The following is a 21,270-nucleotide window of genomic DNA, read 5'->3' as shown; positions in this document are numbered from 1 at the left end:
CTGCCCCTCCGGGGCGTTGCTCTGCCGCAACCAGAGCCACTCTAGCGCCTGGGGCAGAGGCCAAGGAGCCATCCCCAGCACCCTGGCCATCTTTGCTCCAATGGAGCCTTGGATGCGGGAGGGGAAGAGAGAGACAGAGAGGAAGGGGGGGGGTGGAGAAGCAAATGGGTGCTTCTCCCATGTGCCCTAGCCGGGAATCGAACTCAGGTCCCCCGCACGCCAGGCCGACGCTCTACTGCTGAGCCAACCGGCCAGGGCCCATAGCAGGTGGTTTAACTTTGGAGTGAACACTTTTTAGATACCAATGCTGGCAACCTATAATACCTTTATTCTTAATTTTAAAAAAATTTAAAATTTATATTTCAATTATAGTTGACTTATTAATCATTTTTCTGACTGTCCAGTGGTTGTTCTAATGATAGTCAAGAAACAACCAGTGGGACGCCTGACCAGCTATGTCTCCTGTGTGCTATGACTGACTGTCCGCACTGTAACATTTTATGATTCGATTAAAAGCCTCGTTTTGAAGGTAGGTGAGAACAGGGATATTAAGATCAACAAAATGATTATGAATCTGTTTTCTACAGAAGAATTAGATGAAAAATTTAAAAAGCCTGGGCTAATAAAATTATCCACCAATCACTTTCCTTAAGGTTAAAGCAGCCAGCAGTCTCCCATCGCATTTTCTAGATTAGAAAATAAAGCTCGTGTAACACTGTAATAGAGTCTGTTGGTCACAGCTACAGCTTATTCGGTTCAGTCCTTGATCAGAAATTCAAACCTTAATTCATGTTTTGTTCTTACAGAAAAATACAATCCATTTTATGAGGTTCTAGAAATAAATTATGGTTAAAAAGAGACACTACATTCCTAATGGCCTCCCTGGGAAGATACACATACAGAATGTAATATTTAACTTCAAAATATATTTAATTCTTTTCTATCCTTTTATAGTTTTTCAAGTGATTAGTAATGAATAAGCTAATGATTACTGGGTAGTAAGAAAAAAATTTTTTTTTTTTATTTATTCATTTTAGAGAGGAGAGATAAAGGGAGAGAGAGAGAGAGACAGAGAGGGAGAGAGAGAGAAGAGAGAGACAGAGAGAGAAGGTGGGGAGGAGTTGGAAGCATCAACTCCCATATGTGCCTTGACCAGGCAAGCCCAGGGTTTCGAACCGGCGACCTCAGCATTTCCAGGTTGATGCTTTATCCACTGCACCACCACAGGTCAGGCAAGAAAAAAAGTTTTTTAGTCATTTTTTCATCTAGGAACTTCATTAAATAAGGATGTGGCATATTTTATAGTAGTTTGAATAGACAATAACTAGACATCCAGTTTCACTTTTTAAACTACAAATGGTTTGAATAGACAATAACTAGACATCCAGTTTCACTTTTTAAACTACAAATGGTTGGCAACTGTTTCCTTAATAGTTATTGCAGGAGTAGGTCCAACATGAGTCCATATGTAACCCTTCTCTGGTCTGGTGGGCACTGTGGGAAACGGTGATGAACGTGACTTGAAATATTCAGAGGGTGCATGACAAACAAATTCCAAGTATTCCATCTTCCTGGGAAGATCCTCCTCTGGTCCTAAAGGCAGCCAATGGGAAGGTTAAATACATATTTGAACATATATATCATTATAAAATGTTGAAATTCTTACACACTAGGACAAGCCGTTCCGGCAGTGACCTGACATCAGCCCTTGGAACATGTATTATTGTGAAGTTACTCGATCATTTTTTTCTATTTAACTGCTTAAGGAATATAGCATTCTCCCCCAAACAGCGACTTAACATAGAAAGGAACCTAAAAACAACATTTAGCCTTATATAGTGTTTATCGTATGCCTGTACTGTCCTTAGTACTACTGTACATATATCAATACTTTGAATCCTCACAAAAGCCTCTGTGGTAGGCACTATTATTATTCTCATTTTACATATGAGAAAAATGAGGTTACCAAGATTAAAATACTTGTCCTATATCATACAACTAGTAAGAGCATGGGCTATGAACCCAGACAGTCTGGCTCCGGAGTCAGTGCTGGGATCTGAGGGTTAAGAAAAGGTGGGAGAGGACTCCCAGAGGGGTTTTTTGTTGTTGTTAGAACAAATCAGCAAAATAAAATTCCAGTTTACTATTGGACAACCCTGTTTCATACATATATCAAACAGGCCAAAAAAATAAAAATAAACAGCAACTTTGCAGACAAAAAATGGAAAAAAAGAAACCTTTTACCTTTGGCCTTTTTAACCATCTCATACAGAGTACAGTTAAGTTTATGTACTTAACTTATAGTATAGTTAAGTACACAAACAAAAACAGTTATTGGAACGCTCAGAATAAGATTGTCTTTTTGTTGTTGTTTTTCTTTTTTTTTTTTTTTTTTTTGCATTTTTCTGAAGCTGGAAACAGGGAGAGACAGTCAGACAGACTCCTGCATGCGCCCGACCGGGATCCACCCGGCACACCCACCATGGGGCGACGCTCTGCCCACCAGGGAGCGATGCTCTGCCCATCCTGGGCATCGCCATGTTGCGACCAGAGCCACTCTAGCACCTGGGGCAGAGGCCATGGAGCCATCCCCAGCGCCCGGGCCATCTTTGCTCCAATGGAGCCTTGGCTGCGGGAGGGGAAGAGAGAGACAGAGAGGAAGGCACGGCGGAGGGGTGGAGAAGCAAATGGGCGCTTCTCCTGTGTGCCCTGGCCGGGAATCAAACCCGGGTCCTCCGCACGCTAGGCCAACGCTCTACCGCTGAGCCAACCAGCCAGGGCCTCATTTTTTTTTTACAAGGTTTTTTTCTCCTTTGAGATTATAATGCACATGGTCACATCACAAGTAAAGTGGGAGGTAGGACAGAGAATTCTCCACAGGCTGGTTTGGTCATCCCAAGATCATTAAAAATGGCTGACCTCTAACAGTATGTACAAACCATACCACTGTCACACCACTGCCTCTGATGAGAATCCTACCTATATATCAGCTAGATGAAAGTCCACCACTATGTACGCACAAGCAGAAGACTAAAACTGGTCACATATGAAACTTGACATGTAGGTGAGAGTAACAGTGGAATGTTCTTTGTCCCTGAGCTCTCTCTGAAAAATATTTTCTTTTATTCTCAGAATGCAAAAGTAACGCATGCCCACTGCAGAAAAGTTAAAAACTTCAGAGTAATTTAAAAACTCTGAACTTTCAAAGTTGAATTAATCACTAATTTCTTCTGAGTCTACATAAAGAACTGTCTGCACTATTTCTTTTTGGCAGCACTAAAATTAATAAGAGTATAATGGCTGCTATTTCAATTATCCACAATGGTATGTTATAAAAGGTCTAGAATGGCATGTGTGACATGTAGAAGAATGCATATTGAGACTATGTAAGATTCTAGGAAGAACCATGACAGTTCCTTAAGAAATTATTTTTGAGTAGATTTTTATAACTAATCTAAATAACCTGGTTCCTGAGCAATAAATTTTAATAGCTTAATCTTGGTTCACTCAAAAAAATCTTATCCACCTCATTTTATAGGTGCATATTGCCCTAACTCTAACTAACTAATAGCACCCAAACCCTAGGTACATAGAATATCTTTCATGTTTTCTATAAAGCTCTCTACTTTATTGTACTTCGTGATACTTATGCTTCTTTGTTATGGACTAAATTGTATCTTTCCCAAGTTCCTGTGTTGAAGCCCTAACCCTCAATGTGATGGTATTTGGAGACGAGGGCTTTAGGGAGGCGATGAAGGTTAAATGAGGTCATGAGAGCGGCACCCTAATCCGCTAGGATTGGTGTTCTCATAAGAAATTGAAGGAGTGTGCGCACCAGAAAGGTGGCAGTCCCCAAGCCAGGAAAAGCTCCGCCACCAACCCTGAGAACCTTGATCTTGGATTTCCAGCCTCCAGAACAGTGAAAAAATACACTTCTGTTGTTTAAGCCATCCAGTCTGCGGTATTTTGCCATGACAGTCCAAGCAACTACTGCATCCTCATACATAATAACAGAGGCATCACTGGGTTCACGACCTTGTACTGTGTGCCGGTCTCACCTATGATGTAGGATGCAGGGTCGAACTGGTCCCTGGGGCTGGAGAGAGTGGGGATGAGCCACGTCAGCGCTGCGCTCTTCTCACAGTACTGGTCCTGGATAAAACCCCGGATCTGAGCGTAGTACAGCTTTCCATCTTGTTCGTCAATCACAGAGACGACATCTCCAATTTGGTAATATACTCCCTGGGGAAAGACAATAATCCCATATTTAAAATAAATAGAACAGCACCATAGCTATGAACCTAAATGTTTTAAATGTCAAAGCAAGAGTTTTCAAAGTGGTTGATAAAAGGTGTCTGAGATGGACTAATGTACCAATGTTTATACAGTTGATGCCACTTCTCAAGTTGTTTCACTTTTGAAAAAGTTTCACAAACACACAACTTGCATCTGGAGTAAACGTGTTTATGAAACCACTCTGACTTTCTATCACAACAGTACTGCAGCCAGCGAGCTGCAGAAAGGTTAGGTGACCTGCTGAAAGCCACATGAGGCAGGGCCGCAGCTGAGGTGCCTACACCAGCTTGGTGGTCTATCTCTGTACTGGCTTAAAAATCAGTGCTTATCTGGTGAAAATGTACTCTATACCTTCCTCTTCAACCACCACTTAAGGAAAAGAGATACTATAAATTCAAACCAACGAAATGATAGGAACTCTTTGTATTTTAGCAGTCTTCAGGATAGGTTTCCCTCAATTTATCACACTGTTCCTCAGTGTCACTGGCACCTGTCTCTTCCCTTCCTGTTCACTGTGACAGCCTCCCACAAGAAACAAGACAGTTACTGGTATCCCAGCATTCAAGGCTTCGTGTGTTATCCATATTCTACTTCATACATAACTAACTAATCTGTGTCTGTCTTATGTTTAGGCCCCTCTACCTCTGCTATCTACCCTTTACCTCTTCCCTGGGTCTTAAATTGGAAATAACCTCTCATCTGAACACCTGTAATGGCTGATGCAAACATTTATGTCGCTCAGCACTTCCTTAGGTGGGTGTGGGTCTTAGCAGACCATACTCTCCTTACTGCAGGAACCAGTCCGCAGGGAGATTCATTGCTGCTTCCCTCAAAACATTCATTGCTGCTTTACCTTGGCAGCGGGTAAAGCGGCTAGAGTGCCTCAACCATGAAAACGATTCTGAAAGCTGTGACGTGAGCATCTGATAGGCCAGGAGTTTCTCTTGGTGGACTCTTTATCCATGTGTCCAAGGGCGACTGCTGCCATCTGGATCATTATGGACCAGTACAGTCTCTGTGGGCCACAATCCACTACATGCTAGTTCATGGACCCACGGCATACAGTAATAAATCACCGATACTTGCATTAACAGGTCTGACACACTTTCCATTGAGACATGCCTAAAAGTTATTAGTACACTAAGTTATTAGCTGAATCAGTTGCTTCTGGATGTAATCTATAAACTCTATGTTCAGCTGTGAAAATAATGCACAAATTTCAAAATGTGATGATCGTTTTTACTATTCACTGAGTGCTTACTGTGTCAGATGCTTAACATATGTAATCTCACTTACCCAGTGAGGTAGTTTCTATGTACAATCTCTGTTTTATAGAAGAAACATCGGAGAGGTTGGTCCTAGCCCAGTCACACCACCACTCTCTGAAGTAGCAGAGCCGGGAGCTGAGCTCTGGACGCGGCCTCTGGCCTAAGGCCCCCTCATGCTATGTGATATTGGACAAGTTAATTAACCTCTCGTTGCCCCACGTCCTCATCCATAAAATGGGGATAACAGGCCCTACTTACTTCATGGAATGGATTGAATGAAATAGAGCATGTGAAATGCTCACCTCAGTGCCTGATAAACAGCAATCACAGAGGAAATTTTAGCTGTGTATTATTAACAATGTATGAAATGCTGGAATATAGGAGATATTTGCCTGTGTATAAACTGTTTTAGCCTACACAGATTCTGGGCTAAATAAAAAGGTACACTCAAGGAGCATAATCACTTGTGTTTCCCAATGTTTGGTGCACTTAGGTCAAGTATAAAGCACTAACTCATATCGCCGCCCCTATGTATTTAGTGGTTACTGCTTGTGCCAGGCCTTACAGGTCTTTCCTGTACTCTTTTCTTAGTGTTCTGGTTCAAAAATAACAAAATGCCACCTCACTCACTGAGGTATCACATGTCCTGGGCATTGGTCCTAGGAAACCTGACCCTCGGGTTGATCAGACATTTTGGACCCTCTCTCACTATGGACTTCCAGTAGGTGCTAATCACCGCTTGTTGGAGGAAAGCCAAAGCACCGAGTGACTTTCTGTTCCCGTCCTGAGGAAGTCGAGGTTGAGACCAAGCACACATGACTGAAAGCAGACACATCCAGGGAAGGCCCAAGGACGTGGATGCTGGGTCCTGCTGGAGCTTTCTGCAGGTCAGGAGTCAGACAGCAGATGGTGTGGTGTTATGTTTCAGAAAGGGCGAGAGAAATCTAATCAGTTTTGCAAAACTAAATAATAAAATTGTACACTGTATTCTGCTTGTTAGTTTTTTAAGCAAGATGACATATTTCTGGGCCCTGGCCGGTTGGCTCAGTGGTAGAGCGTCGGCCTGGCGCGCAGGAGTCCCGGGTTCGATTCCCAGCCAGGGCACACAGGAGAAGTGCCCATCTGCTTCTCCACCCCTCCCCCTCTCCTTCCTCTCTGTCTCTCTCTTCCCCTCCTGCAGCCAAGGCTCCACTGGAGCAAAGTTTGCCCTGGCGCTGAGGATGGCTCTGTGGCCTCTGCCTCAGGCGCTAGAATGGCTCTGATTGCGGCAGAGCGATGCCCCAAGATGGGCAGAGCATCGCCCCTTGGTGGGCATGCTGGGTGGATCCCGGTTGGGCGCATGTGGGAGTCTGTCTGACTGCCTCTCCATTTCCCACTTCGGGAAAATACAAAAAAATAAAAATAAAGAAAAAAAAATGACATATCTCTGCTTAATTAATTGGATAGCTGATCTCTCCAAGGCACCTCAATCCTGAAAGATTGGGGTTCACCACTTGCAGTATTGTTGCTGCCTCATTCCTTTGCCGCTCCTCTTCATGAAACCCTGAACATTAACAACCACTGCCCTTATCCTCTCAGTTCTGATTAAAAGCACTTAGAACCTCTGTGCCTACTCTATTCACTGGACACCCTCTGCTCGTCTAAATCCCACCTCAGTCCTTCTCACCCTTCACAGACCAGATGGATCATCCTTCCATGGCTCCACATTATACATTAGCATTTTAGAAAAATTCCCATAATCTACATTGAAAAATTCTTAAGATCCTCATATAATTTTTTTCCTCTTAAGTTTGAAGTGGGGAGGCAGACAGACTCCTGCATGCACCCCGACCAGATCCACCTGGCAAGCCCCCTGCCGGGCCATGCTCTGCCTATCTAGGGCATTGCTCCATTGCTCAGCAACCAAGCTGTTATAGTGTCTGAGATGAGGCCATGGAGCCAACCTCAGTACCCAGGGCCAACTTGCTCCAACAGAGCCATGGCTGAGGGAGAAGAAGAGAGAGATATAGAGAGAGAAAGGAGAGGGGAAAGGGTGGAGAAGCAGATGGTCGCTTCTCCTGTGTGCCTTGACTGGGAATCAAACCCGGAACATCCACACGTTGGGCCAATGCTCTACTACTGAGCCAAGTGGCCAGGGCTCTCATATCAACAGGCAGCCCTCCCACCTCAGCTCTGGATGTTTCATAAAAGCTACACCTGGGAGATATAGCCCAAAAAAGAACAAAACATACAATTACTCTTTTTACAGAGCGGCAGAGGCCTATAGACTAGCCCAACGTTTTAGCAGCACATTATAAAGTAGCCCCAAGTCCTCCTTCAGTCACTCTACAGATGTTTACCTTGTAGAAGATTGATTCTGCAGTGATTATGGTGGAAACTGATTCAGGAGCTTTGATGGGCTACGAAAAAAAAGTAAAAATATTAGCATGTTCATACTGTGTATGTGTGCGCACAGGCATTTTTCCAGCCATGTATGTATAAGAGTTATGTAATTTAAGAAATACTAAGTTTGTTGATTTTCTGAATGTTGTGGCAAAACACAATAGAATATTTCCACTGCTACTTCTGCAACCATTAGCTTAAAAATTAAAAACAGAAGCAGAGGACAGCTTCTGTTCATGCCGCTGAGAGCTAGCACAAGCCCTCTCAGAGCTTTATTACAGATTAGGATCTTAGGTATAAAAATATACTGCTTCTAATGGCCTGAGCATGACAGAAGTGGAGTAAAAAATGGGTAGGTGAGCACAAAGTAAGAAAGTGCTTCCTTGGCGATATTTTCCATCTCAGCCTAACTATGGAACCAGCTATGAGACTCGGTATCCTCGGAACTGATTCGCTAGCTAGCCTGAACTAAAGCTAAAAGAAACTTCCTTGGGAATTCTTAGTAACCTGCCACCACCCACCCATCATTGAAATCTGTTCTTAAGCTGAAATACACACTTTTATCTCACAGCAGAGAACGCAAGGCTCCCCAAATATGTCTTGGTATCATGCTTAAAGAGGTCATTAGAGAAACTGATATAAAAATAATTGCAGAGAACATATTCTACCGCACTTAAGAGGAAAACATGTTTAAGTTATACAACTACAATCAAATGAATATTTTTTTTAATTTATTCATTTTAGAGAGGAGAGGGAGAGGAGAGAGAGAGAGAAGGAGGGAGGAACTGGAAACATCAACTCCCATATGTGCCTTGACCAGGCAAGCCCAGGGTTTCGAACCGGTGACCTCAGCATTTCCAGGTCGACACTTTATCCACTGCGCCACCACAGGTCAGGCCTAAATGAATATTTACTTAACATGTTCTATCTAGTCAACAAATGTCTCATTTCTAGAAAGCTAAGTTATAAAAATCTTAAACAAATTAGGGACAATTACTCTCAATGAGAATCCACGACCCGCACAATATACTGGAGGGTCCTTTTCTGTTTTATGAATGAAAATGCCTAACTCAGGGGTCTCAAACTCAGAGACCCGCACACTAATCCACGAAGTTTGATTAGTCTGTGGGCCGCACAAAATTGTTGGGCGGGCCGCATGCGGCCCACGGGCCGCGAGTTTGAGACCCCTGGAACTTCAGAAATGCCTATACAGGGAAGCCAACCATTCCTGTTCTGAAAAGGAAGAAATACCACACTGAGGTTTTAAACAACTGTCTATACTGCATTGTCCATTGTGTTTGACCATGTCCCGTTGCATCTCCAAAGATAATGAGAATTTATGTCACTTAAAATGTGCTTTCAACTACCCTCCACCATAAATCTTCCAACAATCTGTTTTCTTACACCAAAAGGGATAAAGGTTTGGCAAAATTTTAATTCATATTCATCAAACTGATCACAAGACAGTAAAATACATTTTTCTGGGGGTATAATAACAAACAAATATGGAAATGAATTCCATTATTTACTTAGATCTTTAAAGAATGAAAAAAAAAGTTTCCTGAGTGTACTTAGCCATACCATAATCCTTTGCATAAAGACCCAACAAAATGCATCCATGGTGTATGTTTCTTCTAGACTCCTATTTTATATTTACCAGAGGAAAAAGAAAAGCTAAAAACAGAGAAACATATTACTAACTTCACAAACCATAAGGCTCCTGTAACCCAGGCCTCTTGAGAAAGTCTGGATCACTCCCCAGAGGCGGGTTCAAGTTCAGTGGTGGGAGATGCAGGCAGTGGCAGGACACATTACACACATGTCATTCCAGTAGAAAAACACTACCCACAATCATCTTACATTTTTTAATTTAAAAATATGTCTTCGCCCTTTTCCTTTAGTGGAAACTTTCTTTTCAGCAGCTGGAGCAGATTTGTACTTGGTGTTTCTGAGCCGAGCAGACCGCCTGTGAATTTCTTGCTTACTCTGTTACATAAAGAATAAAACAGACAAAGAAATAAAAAGTGTGGAAAGGTTGCTGGCCTGATACAACCATCTTGCAAGGATCCCAGAGTAGGCACTTCATAGGGACACTCAAAAATTAAAAGCTACCTTGTTCTTTTTATGCTGTGTAATCATATGAACTGTGCTAATTCCAACCGGGCTGGTTGGCTCAGTGGCAGGGCGTTGGCCCGCATGTGTAAATTCCTGGTTTGATTCTCAGTCAGGACACACAGAAGTGTCCATCTGCTTCTCCACCCCTCCCCGCTCCTTCCTCTCTGTCTCTCTCTTCCTCTCCCGCAGCCAAGGCTCCATTGGAGCAGAGTTGGCCAGGGCACTGAGATGGCTGCACTGCCTCTGCCTCAGGCGCTGGAATGGCTCCGATTGCAGCAGAGCAACGGCCCAGGTGGGCAGAGCATCGCCCCCTGGTGGGCATGCCGGGTGGATCCTGGCTGGGTGCATGTGGGAGTCTGTCTGTCTGCCTCCCCGCTTCTCACTTAAGAAAAATATAACAACAACAACAACAACAAAGAACCATGAGAGGGCCCTAAGTGAGCATCTCCAGAGCCTCCAAAAAGGTGTGATGCCCCTTACAACAGGGCCAAGGGCAGGACGAGGAGCTGTCTATTCATTTGTGTCTATAACAGAGAAAAACCCGTAACAACTCAACTGTCCCACGCCAGGGAACGGGTTAGGACGATGGAATATTTCTGCCATTTAAAATAATGAAGTACTAATATTACTAACATAATGACAAAATGTCCTTTATGAACAGGGGCAAGTACAGTGGTTAATGAGATGTCTGGCTGCTACCCCAAATATTATTACGATGGGGAAACTTCCGAAGGATTTTTAATTTTCTTGCTTCCTTAGACTATTAATTTCTTACAAGAGAAAAGGTGCTTAGAATGGAAGCAACGAGTTGGGATCTCCTCGGGGGCCGGGGGTGGCGACCCGCGCAGCAGGGACAGGGTTCCCGGAGGCGCGGCCCGGCCGGCCCGCCGGAGCTCACCTGCTTGCCGCCCCCGCCCCCGTTGCTCTGCGAAGGGGGGGCCGAGGTGGTGGCGAAGGTCGCTGGCCCGAAGCCGCCTCCGCCGCTGCTGCCCGCGGTGCCGCCCGCAGCCCCCGAGCCGGCGCCCCCGCCGCCCGCGCCGCCCCGGCCGGTGCAGTGGTGACAGAGGATGTCCCCCTGCGGGCTCTTCTTCCACATGGAGGACGAGGTGGTTTTGCAGACGCTGCAGGTGGGCTTCAGGCCCAGGGGCATCGTGGCCGGCTCGGGCGGCCCCCGCGGGCGCAGCGACACGGGAATGGCGACCGCCGACCCGGCCGCCCGATGGCCGGCCCGCTACGTCCACAGACTGGAAGAGCGGCTAGGGCGCGGGCGCCAAGCGTCCCCACCGGGACCAGGTCGCGGCCGCTGTCCCCTGCAGGCAGGAAGCCGATTCCGCTTACAGGGTGGCAAGCACCACCCCCGCCACCCGAGCAGCCCGGAGGCGGGCCCGGGGCGGGGTCTGGTCCGGGAGGAACGCCCCGCCTGGCCCTGAAGCGGCTTCCGGGGTGGGCGGGGCCTGCGCCTGCCTGCGACCCGCCTGACAGGAAGTGCCCCACCGGGAACGCGCTGCATTCAGTGTAACGTTTGTAACTTTTTGGCCTTAGGCATAGGCTGGCAGGTAAAATACAGGATGTCCAGTTAAATTTGAATTTCATATATACAATAAATAATTTCTTGAATATGTGTATCCCATGCAATATTCGTGTTTATCTGAAATTCAAACTTAACTGGACGTCCTGTATTTTTGCTAAATATGGCACCCCTACTTAGGACCCTTTACACTCTAAAAAATTATAACTTAGACTCACTAGTACGATTGTTTATATAAATTATATCCATAGACATTTATGTGTTAGGGATTGAAATAGACATTTCAGCTTAATATGTCAAGCACATATTCATTAACCATTGGGTGAAGCCATCATGCTCGGATGATGTCATACTACAGCCTCTGTGCTCTGAACAGTACCCAGTGAGAGAGAATGTAAAAGGGCAAATAACTGGCTTGGCCTTGTTGGGAAACCGTTTTGACCCCAATGACTTCCTGAAAGGGTCATGGAACCTCCCTGGACCACATTTCAAAACAGCTGGCTTGGGACAAGCTCCTGAAAAGGCAGCCCCCATCTATAAATGTCTCGTCAGTATAGGCTTCACCAGGAACAGGAGTTTCTCCTCAGCTTCACTTGGTCAAGTGATTGTACAGCTGTCTTCATGATCCTGGATATTTTGGACTTGATGTTTCTGGAGAGCTCTTGATGAATGTGTAGGTGGTATGGATTGAGGAGGAAGTCAAATGTGTTGAATGCCTGTGATGTCATGAGATCTCATTTAGAGCTTATGACCACTCTGCAACAAGATATTATTATCCCTATTTTACTGTTAATTGATCAACAGAGAAACCATAATTTGCACTGGCTGCCAACACGATGGCTGCTCTTAGTATCACATCTGGGCAGGCCTTTATAACAGTCCTGGGGTCTGGGCTGTGTCTCAGTTCTCCTTGCTCTGAGTCTACATTTCCCCAATGGCAAAACAAAATATTAACTGCTTTGCAGTGCTTTAAGACCAACTGTAAAAGAGGTTCAGGAGGATAGGTAAAGAATGACTTTTCCTGCCCTGGCCAGATGCCTCAGTTGGTTAGTCCATTTGATCCCCAGTCTGGGCACATATAGAAACAGATGTTCTTGACTCTCTCCTGCTCTTCCCCTTCCTCTCTCACTGAAATCAATAAAATAAGTATATATTTTAAAAAACCTTTTTTTTCTTATTTTAAGTCTAAAATTTCATGCTTCCTACTTCCTTTCTTCTCTGCATCTCATCTCCAAGTTACTCCCTCTCTTCACTGAAGTTCAACAGCTTCCTCTCCACCAAAAGACGCCATCCTGGGTATCCTGGGTAGGGTAAATAGCCACATATATAACCATCCAACACCCTGTTTTCTCCATTTCTCCTCATCTCGCCAATCTTTATCTCCTTTTCTTGACAGCTCCCATAATCACTGGTCACACCCTCTATCCTTCTAAGATAATCAGGAAGAACTACATTTTTTTTCTTGTAAATTTTTTTTACAACCTTTTAAAATGAAGTGTTATACAGATACTGTAAAGTATCCAACTCATTGCTGCATAGCCTGATTATCACAAAGTATCCACACTTGGGCAACCAAATTAAGAAATAAAACATTATTGTCATAAAACTACCCTCCTCGCACTCACTTTACATAGAGATAACCATTATAATGACTTATAACTGTACATTTTTGTAGATTCTTTTTGTTAGGTTAAGCAAGTTCCCTTCTATTCTTATTTTCATCACAAATGTAGAATTTTATTAAATGGTATTCTCTATGACATGATCATAATGCTTTTTCTTCTTTACCTATTAATATATGGATTATACAGATTTCTGAATGTTAAATTAACATTGAAACTCCTGAAATGAATCCAACTTGGTCGTGATGTACTATCCTTTTCACATATTGCTGGATTTGGTTAACTAAATTTTAAAAAAGATTTTTCTATGTATGTTTATGAGTGAGATGGGATTATCATTTTCTTTTCTTTCTTTTTTTTTTTTTTTTTATTAAGTGAGAGGAAGGGAGGCAGAGACAGACTCCCACATGCGCCCCAACTGGGATTCATCCTGGAAGCCCCTACCAGGTGATGCTCTGCCCAGCTTAGACACAGCATTTTGCTCAGCAACTCTGCCCAGCTTAGACACAGCATTTTGCTCAGCAACGAAGCTATTTATTTAACACTTGAGGTCGAGGTCATGGAGCCATCCTCAGTGTCCTGGTCCAACTTTTCTTGAATCATTTGAGCCATGGCTGTGGGAGGGGAAGAGAGAGAAAGAGAGAGAAAGGGGGAGTGGAGGGTGGAGAAGCAGATGGTCGCTTCACTTCTCCCATGTGCCCTGACTGGAATCAAACCCAGGACTTCTAATACATGCTGGGTGGACGCTCTAACCACTGAACCAGCCAGCCAGGGCCTCATTTTCTTTCCTTGTAATATCTTTGCAAGGCTTTGGCATCAAGCTTATGTCAATCAAACTAAGGAATGTGGATTTTTTTAGGAGTGAGACAGGAAACTATTCAAGGCTCATATATACTGATATGAAAAAAATCTCAGATATAATTAAGAAGAGGAAAAGCCATAAATTTAACCAAGAGGCCTGACCAGGCAGTGGCGCAGTGGATAGAGCGTCAGACTGGGATGCAGAAGACCAGGTTCGAGATCCCATGGTCGCCAGTTTGAATGCGGGCTCATCTGGTTTGAGCAAAAGCTCACCAGCTTGAGCCCAAGGTCGCTGGCTTGAGCAAGGGGTTACTTGGTCTGCTGAAGGCCCGCGGTCAAGGTACATATGAGAAAGCAATCAATGAACAACTAAGGTGTTGCAGCATGCAACGAAAAACTAATGATTGATACTTCTCATCTCTCTCCATTCTTGTCTGTCTGTCCCTGTCTATCCCTCTCTCTGACTCTCTCTCTGTCTCTGTAAAAAAAAGAAAAAAAAATTTAATCAAGAATGTGGAAGACCTGTACACTGAAAACTATAAGATATTAATGAAAGAAATTGAAGAAGACACAATAAATGAAAAGCAATTCTGTGCTTCTAGATTGAAAATATTAATCTTGTTAAAATGTCCATGCTACCAAAAGCAATCTATAGATTCAGTGCAATCCCTATCAAAATTCTAATGGCATTTTTCACTGAAATAAAACAATCCTAAAATTTCTATAGAACCACAAAAGATCCTAAATAGCCAAAGCAATTGAGAAAGAAGAACAAAGCTGGAGGCATCATACTCCCTGGTTTCAAACTATATTACAAAACTATAGTAATCAGAACTATATTTTATTCCAATATGGTATTGGAATAAAAACAGTCACATAGATCAGTGGAACAGAACTGCTCAGAAATAAATTCATGCATATATGGTGAGTTAATTTAGAACAAAGGAGCCAAGAATATATGTTGTGGACCGTTAATGGCAAAAAGCCATTATAGATTCAAGGCTTGGCAGGGGACTAAGTTCTCCCCCCTCCATCTCCATATTTGGCTTTGATGCTGAGTATTTGCACCCACTCCACTTGCTTCCTTGGGTTGCAGGAAGCAATATACATGCCCTTCCTCTGACTCTTTGTTTGTTTCAGATGTTTATAAATTTCACTAATGTATCCTGTTTTTGCCTTGGGAGAGTTCCTGTCTTAGCCTTTGATTTGCAACTTTGTATCAGGGTCCTTGATTTGCATAGGTCTATATAATAAAGCGAACTGGGGCTGTGAGGCACTCAGATGCTGCCAGGCAGTTTGAGGAGTCCTCCCGGTCCCATCGGTTTTGTTCTGACAAAGTGTGTTTCCTTAATTCCGCACCGTTATTTGGAGCTGCGCTGGTCCGCGGCAAATATACAATGGGGAAAGGACAGTCTCTTCAATATATGGTGTCAGGAAAACTGTACAGCCACATGCAAAAGAATGAAACTGTACTACTATCTTCTACTCTAAACAAAAATTAACTGAAAATGGACAAAAAGTTTGAATGTATGACCTGAAACCATAAAACTACTATAAGAAAACATAGGTGGGCCTGACCTGTGGTGGAGCAGTGGATAAAGTGTCGACCTGGAAATGCTGAGGTTGCCGGTTCGAAACCCTGGGCTTGCCTGGTCAAGGCACATATGGGAGTTGATGCTTCCTGCTCCTCCCCACCTTCTCTCTCTATCTCTCTCTCCTCTCTCTCTCCCTCTCTGTCTCTCTCTCTCCATTTCTCTCTCCTCTCTAAAATGAATAAATAAAATTAAAAAAAAAAAAAAAAAAGATTAGCCCTGGCCAGTTGGCTCAGCGGTAGAGCGTCGGCCTAGTGTGCGGAGGACCCGGGTTCGATTCCTGGCCAGGGCACATAGGAGAAGCGCCCACTTGCTTCTCCACCCCTCCGCCGCGCCTTCCTCTCTGTCTCTCTCTTCCCCTCCCGCAGCCAAGGCTCCATTGGAGCAAAGATGGCCCGGGCGCTGGGGATGGTTCCTTGGCCTCTGCCCCAGGCACTAGAGTGGCTCTGGTCGCAACATGGCGACGCCCAGGATGGGCAGAGCATCGCCCCCTGGTGGGCAGAGCGTCGCCCCATGGTGGGCGTGCCGGGTGGATCCCGGTCGGGCGCATGTGGGAGTCTGTCTGACTGTCTCTCCCTGTTTCCAGCTTCAGAAAAATGCAAAAAAAACCCCAAAAAACAAAAAAAACCCCAACAAAACAGGTGGTAAGCTCCTTGATGTCAGTCTTGACAATAATTCTTTTTTGAAACTGACACCAAAAGCAAAAATAAATAACTGGACTGTCCAGGGGGTGGCACAGTGGATAGAGCATCAGCCTGCGACACTGAGGATCCAGGTTCAAAGCCCAAACCACCGGCTTGAGTGCGAGCATATTGGGCTTGAGTGTGGGCTCACTGGCTTGAGCGCAGGGTCACTAGCTTGAGTGTGGGGTCATAGACATGACCCCATGGTCGCTGGCTTGAAGCCAAAGGTTACTGGCTTGAGCAAGGTGTCACTGGCTCAGCTGCCCCCCCCTACTGAAGACACATATGAGAAAGCAATCAATGAACAACTAAAGTGCTGCAACTAGTTGATTCTTTTCATCTCTCTCCCTCTTGTCTGTTTCTCTCTCTCTCTGTCTCTGTCACACACACACACACAAAAGGAAGGAAATTTTGCCATTTAGGATGACATAGGTGGATCTTGAGGACATGTTCAGTTAAATAAGTCAGACAGAGAAAGATGGCTACCGTGTGATCTCGCTAATATGTGGAATCTAAAAAAAAAACAACAACAAAAAAACCCAGACAAAAAACAACAACAACCAAGCTCATAGATACAGAGAATGAATTGATGGTTGTCAGAGGTAGGGGGTGGGTAGAATGGGTGAAGTGGATCAAGAGTCATAAACTTCCAGGTATAAAACAGTAAGTCAAAAGGATGTCAAGAGCATGGTGATTATAGTTAAAAATAGTGTACTGCATATTTAAAAATTGCTAAATGACTAGATCTTACAAATTCTCATTACAAGAAAAAAATTTTTTTAACTGTGTGGTGATGAATGTTAACTGAACTTACGTGTGATCACAGTCTATACAAAAACCAAATCATTACATTGTACCCCTGGAAGTAATTAATGGTATATGTCGATTATACTTTATTATAACTTTTTTTTAAAAGAGAAAAAAAGCAACTTATAGAATAGTTTATAGAATATGACAATTTTGTGCAAGTTTAAAAGCTACATATATGTGATGGATACTTTTTTTAGTCAATTACACAAGAAACTCTTGACATTTGATGGCCACAGAGGCGGTGAGCAATGGAGACTTTCACTTTTCATTTTGTGCTCTTTTGTATTGTTTAACATCTTTACAGCACGTTTTGAAATTCAAATAGGAGAAGAACGAGGAAGAGGGGAGGAGGAGAAAAAGAAGAAAAAGGAGGAGGAGGGCAGGGGAAAGTATCAAATGGAAAAGGAAATAAAGGCAGTTTTTAGGCCCAAAGAACTCTCCCAGCTGGAGGCAGTGGTGTAGAATGGGCAGTATCTGGTTCAAGGACTGGCAACTGAACCTCCGCCCTGCAGCTCGTTTCCGCTGTAAAGTGAGGGTGGTATTGCCCACCTCAGGGCTGGTTGTGTGAGGTTTGATCCGTAATCGTGTTTGGCATGTGGTTCTAAGTCAGCAACTGGGCCTTCTCCTTCAAGCAGCTAGGCTGCAGCTTCACAAAACTTGCGCTGATGGACTAGAGCAAGCAACCTTCCATTTTTCTCATCTCATGGCACACACAATGATTACTGAAACGTTGCAGCACACCAAAAAATATATTTCTTGCTGATCTGACAAAGAATAGGTGTAATTTTGATTCATTCATACTGGATGGCTACTGTTGTATTGGCTGTTTTCATTATTTTATTTGACTATCGAAGGGAAAAGAGGTCAGTGCCCCTGACTAAATAAATAGGTATTGTGTGTTTTAAAAATTCTAGTGGCACACTGGTTGGAAATTGCTATACTAGTGTAACCTAGAGTAGTGTGCTGTGAGCACAAATAGGACTATTAGGTTGAGAAGGTAATGGAGAGGTAGAGTAGGGAGATGAGGAACATGGGTAGGAGACAAGAACTCAGGAGAGCGCTGTCAATGAAGACATCGACCCAATCCCCTTCTTCCTCCTTAGTGTCTGGGGAAGAGCAGTGAGCCACACAGGTGGCCAGGCCAAGGCTCCAGGGAGGTACCCAGGGAGAGATGGAAGACAGAGGGAGAGAGGGAGAGAGGCAGCTGTGGAGACAGAAATAAATATCATATTTCCCCGTGTATAAGACCCTCCCATGTATAAGACACACCTTTATTTTGGGGCCCAAAATTTGAAAAAAACATATTACATAAAGTTATTGAACTCAAGTTTTAGTCATCACAAAATTCATACAACTCCTCATATGTGTGAAAAAGCAGGAAATGCAAGTAAAAAACTACAACCACTGTATAAGATGCACCCAGTTTCCAAAAAATGTGCATCTTATACATGGGGAAATACAGTACCTTCCAAGGTCTTCAAGTTAAGACTAAGGGAGTGGGGGAGGAGCTGAGCTTCCCAGGGAATTCTGAGGGTCAGCCTGCAGTCTAATTTGCATGATTCAGGTGCTGCATTGTTCATGAATTAAAACTCTTAAAATGAAAAATTAAAAAAGCAGAAGCAGCCTGACCAGGCGGTGGCGCAGTGGATAGAGCGCTGGACTGGGATGCAGAAGACCCAGGTTCAAGACCCTGAGGTCGCCAGCTTGAGCACAGGTTCATCTAGTTTGAGCAAAAAGCTCACCAGCTTGGACCTAAGGTCACTGGCTCGAGCAAGGGGTTACTTAGTCAATTGAAGGCCCACATTCAAGGCACATATGAGAAAGCAATCAATGAACAACTAAGGTGTCGCAACGAAAAACTAATGATTGATGCTTCTCATCTCTCTCCAATCCTGTCTGTCCCTATTTATCCCTCTCTCTCGGTCTCTGTCAAAAAAAAAAAAAGACACTTAAAAAAAGCAGATGCATAAAATATATATATCATGAGCTGGTTTAAGAGAGAACTATTCAGAACACATGGCGTCTTGGTGAGGACAGGCAGTGCTGGAGTCCTGGACCACTCCTGCCCTTGTTCTGGATATCAGGGGCTTTGGGCCACTGAGTCTCTGTTTCCTTCCCTGTCCCAACACCACGCAGGGATGAGGTGAGGGCTCAGCGAGGCAGTGCACATGAAGTCATAAGGAATCTTTAGGTCTTTAACTCTGAGGTTAATAAAACAGGGACAGGAGGAAGCGCATTTCTTTTAACCAGCCTGGTCAAGTCATTCATTACACCCCTTCCTGGCCCACAGGGAATCTCGTCAAAAATGCGATGAGCCCTGGCCGGTTGGCTCAGCGGTAGAGCGTCGGCCTAGCGTGCGGAGGACCCGGGTTTGATTCCCGGCCAGGGCACACAGGAGAAGCGCCCATTTGCTTCTCCACCCCTCCGCCGCGCTTTCCTCTCTGTCTCTCTCTTCCCCTTCCGCAGCCAAGGCTCCATTGGAGCAAAGATGGCCCGGGTGCTGGGGATGGCTCTGTGGCCTCTGCCTCAGGCGCTAGAGTGGCTCTGGTCGCAACATGGCGACGCCCAGGATGGGCAGAGCATCGCCCCCTGGTGGGCAGAGCATCGCCCCATGGTGGGCGTGCCGGGTGGAGCCCGGTCGGGCGCATGCGGGAGTCTGTCTGACTGTCTCTCCCTGTTTCCAGCTTCAGAAAAATGAAGAAAAAAAAAAAAAAATGCGATGAACTCAAACTGCCTGTTAACATTAGCAAATGGACAGAGAGAGAAAGCGTGAGACCATGAAACAGCAAGAAGGGGCAAGGGAAGAGCCACGGCCGCTGTTCCTGCTGACCTGGGGGCCATCACAGTATCTCTATCTCCCACCGCACTCAACCTTCTCTGTTCTACGCCGACAGCACTCCTTGCTGTGCAGTGTGTCCATGGTTCCTACCCCTCTGAGTGTCCTCTGCTGGAATATGCTTCCTCCCAACACTTCACACCGACCCTATTCCTTTCTAGAACCTGCTCACTTCCTTCAGGAAGCTGCTGTACCAGAAGTCACATCTCCCTTGTGCAATCCCCTAACTCAAATAGCTATTTCTTGCTGTGACTCTTCCTTCCTTGTACCTTGGGGCACCCCTTCCACTGTACTATGAGCATGTTGAGGAAAGGAAGTTTGCCTTTTCCCTCTTTTGTCCCTTTCTACTTTCCCATGCCTAACACTAATGAGTAGTGTGATATGTGGATTAATACAGTGTGTCCGTAAAGTCATGGTGCACTTTTAACCCGTCACAGGAAAGCAACAAAAGACGATAGAAATGTGAAATCTGCACCAAATAAAAGGAAAACTCTCCCAGTTTCATACCTATTCAGTGCAGTTCGATGTGGGCTCACGCACAGAATTTTTAGGGCTCCTTAGGTAGCTATCCCGTATAGCCTCTACAGACTCGTCACTGACTGATGGCCTACCAGAACGGGTTTCTCCACCAAACTGCCGGTTTCCTTCAACTGCTTATCCCACCGAGTAATGTTATTCCTATGTGGTGGCGCTTCGTTATAAATGCACCGATATTCACGTTGCACTTTGGTCATGGATTCTAATTTAGCGAGCTACAGAACACATTGAACTTTCCTCTGTACCGTCCACATCTCCACTGGCGTGGCCGTGGGCTGCTCCGCTGTATACACGGTGTTACATCATCATCTGCGCGTGCGCATATGCTGCCACGTCATCCTACAGAAACTGGGAGCGTTATCCTTTTATTTGGTGCAGATTTCACATTTTTATCATCTTTTGTTGCTTTCCTGTGACCGGCCAAAAGTGCACCATGACTTTATGGACACACTGTATATCAATGAGCCTCTTCTCAGCAATCGTCTCCATTCAGGACAAAGAAAGGTCTGCTCCCATGCCCCTCCTCGCTTACCCCCACCTTGTCATCTGACTTCTCTCATCAGACAGCCTGAATCAGGCCTCCCCAGCTCCTCATTGGCCCAGGATAGATATCTCCCTGAACCATGGGAGGCACCAATGTCGACAACATGCACCAGAAAAACCAACACCTGCTTCATCCTGAACAAGTCTTACTTATGTGAAAGAACTGTGCAGGCCCCCGGCTGAGTTTCATAAGCAGCTCTCTCTTGCTCAGGAGAGGTGGTGGCGTGGTGGGAGGATGCCACATGCCCCAGAAGCCT

At 44.7% G+C, this 21,270-nt stretch overlaps 2 protein-coding genes across 3 annotated transcripts in view; one reads left to right on the top strand and one right to left on the bottom strand.

Moving 5' to 3' along the window:
* The window catches only part of LOC136384220 (calaxin-like), a 154,064-nt gene that overhangs the window by 122,746 nt on the left and 10,048 nt on the right, over positions 1 to 21,270 (top strand). The gene's annotated exons all lie outside the window — the stretch shown is intronic.
* Positions 1,238 to 11,432, bottom strand: GATAD1 (GATA zinc finger domain containing 1). Of its 2 annotated transcripts, XM_066353999.1 has the most exons (6): positions 10,960 to 11,432; positions 9,807 to 9,932; positions 7,904 to 7,963; positions 4,059 to 4,242; positions 1,415 to 1,593; positions 1,238 to 1,362 (listed from the first exon to the last, which is right to left on the bottom strand). In XM_066353999.1, the coding sequence occupies exons 1-6, from the start codon at positions 11,209 to 11,211 to the stop codon at positions 1,351 to 1,353; spliced, it is 813 nt and encodes a 270-aa protein (XP_066210096.1). In that variant the 5' UTR covers positions 11,212 to 11,432; the 3' UTR covers positions 1,238 to 1,350. The 2 variants fall into 2 exon arrangements, with proteins under 2 accessions (XP_066210096.1, XP_066210095.1); XM_066353998.1 differs by lacking the exon at positions 1,238 to 1,362 and having other exon boundaries at positions 1,403 to 1,593.

Source organism: Saccopteryx leptura, chromosome 12 (genome assembly GCF_036850995.1).
Source record: "Saccopteryx leptura isolate mSacLep1 chromosome 12, mSacLep1_pri_phased_curated, whole genome shotgun sequence".
Lineage (NCBI taxonomy): Eukaryota > Metazoa > Chordata > Mammalia > Chiroptera > Emballonuridae > Saccopteryx > Saccopteryx leptura.
This window is presented reverse-complemented; position numbering and strand designations above follow the sequence as displayed.

Coding starts and splice junctions, on each gene's coding strand:
- GATAD1 (XM_066353999.1), bottom strand. CDS start 11,211: ATGCCCCTGGGCCTGAAGCCCACCTGCAGCGTCTGCAAAACCACCTCG. Junction 9,933..10,959: donor GGGGCGGGGGCGGCAAGCAG/GTGAGCTCCGGC, acceptor TTTATGTAACAG/AGTAAGCAAGAAATTCACAG. Junction 4,243..7,903: donor CAGAATCAATCTTCTACAAG/GTAAACATCTGT, acceptor GTCTTTCCCCAG/GGAGTATATTACCAAATTGG.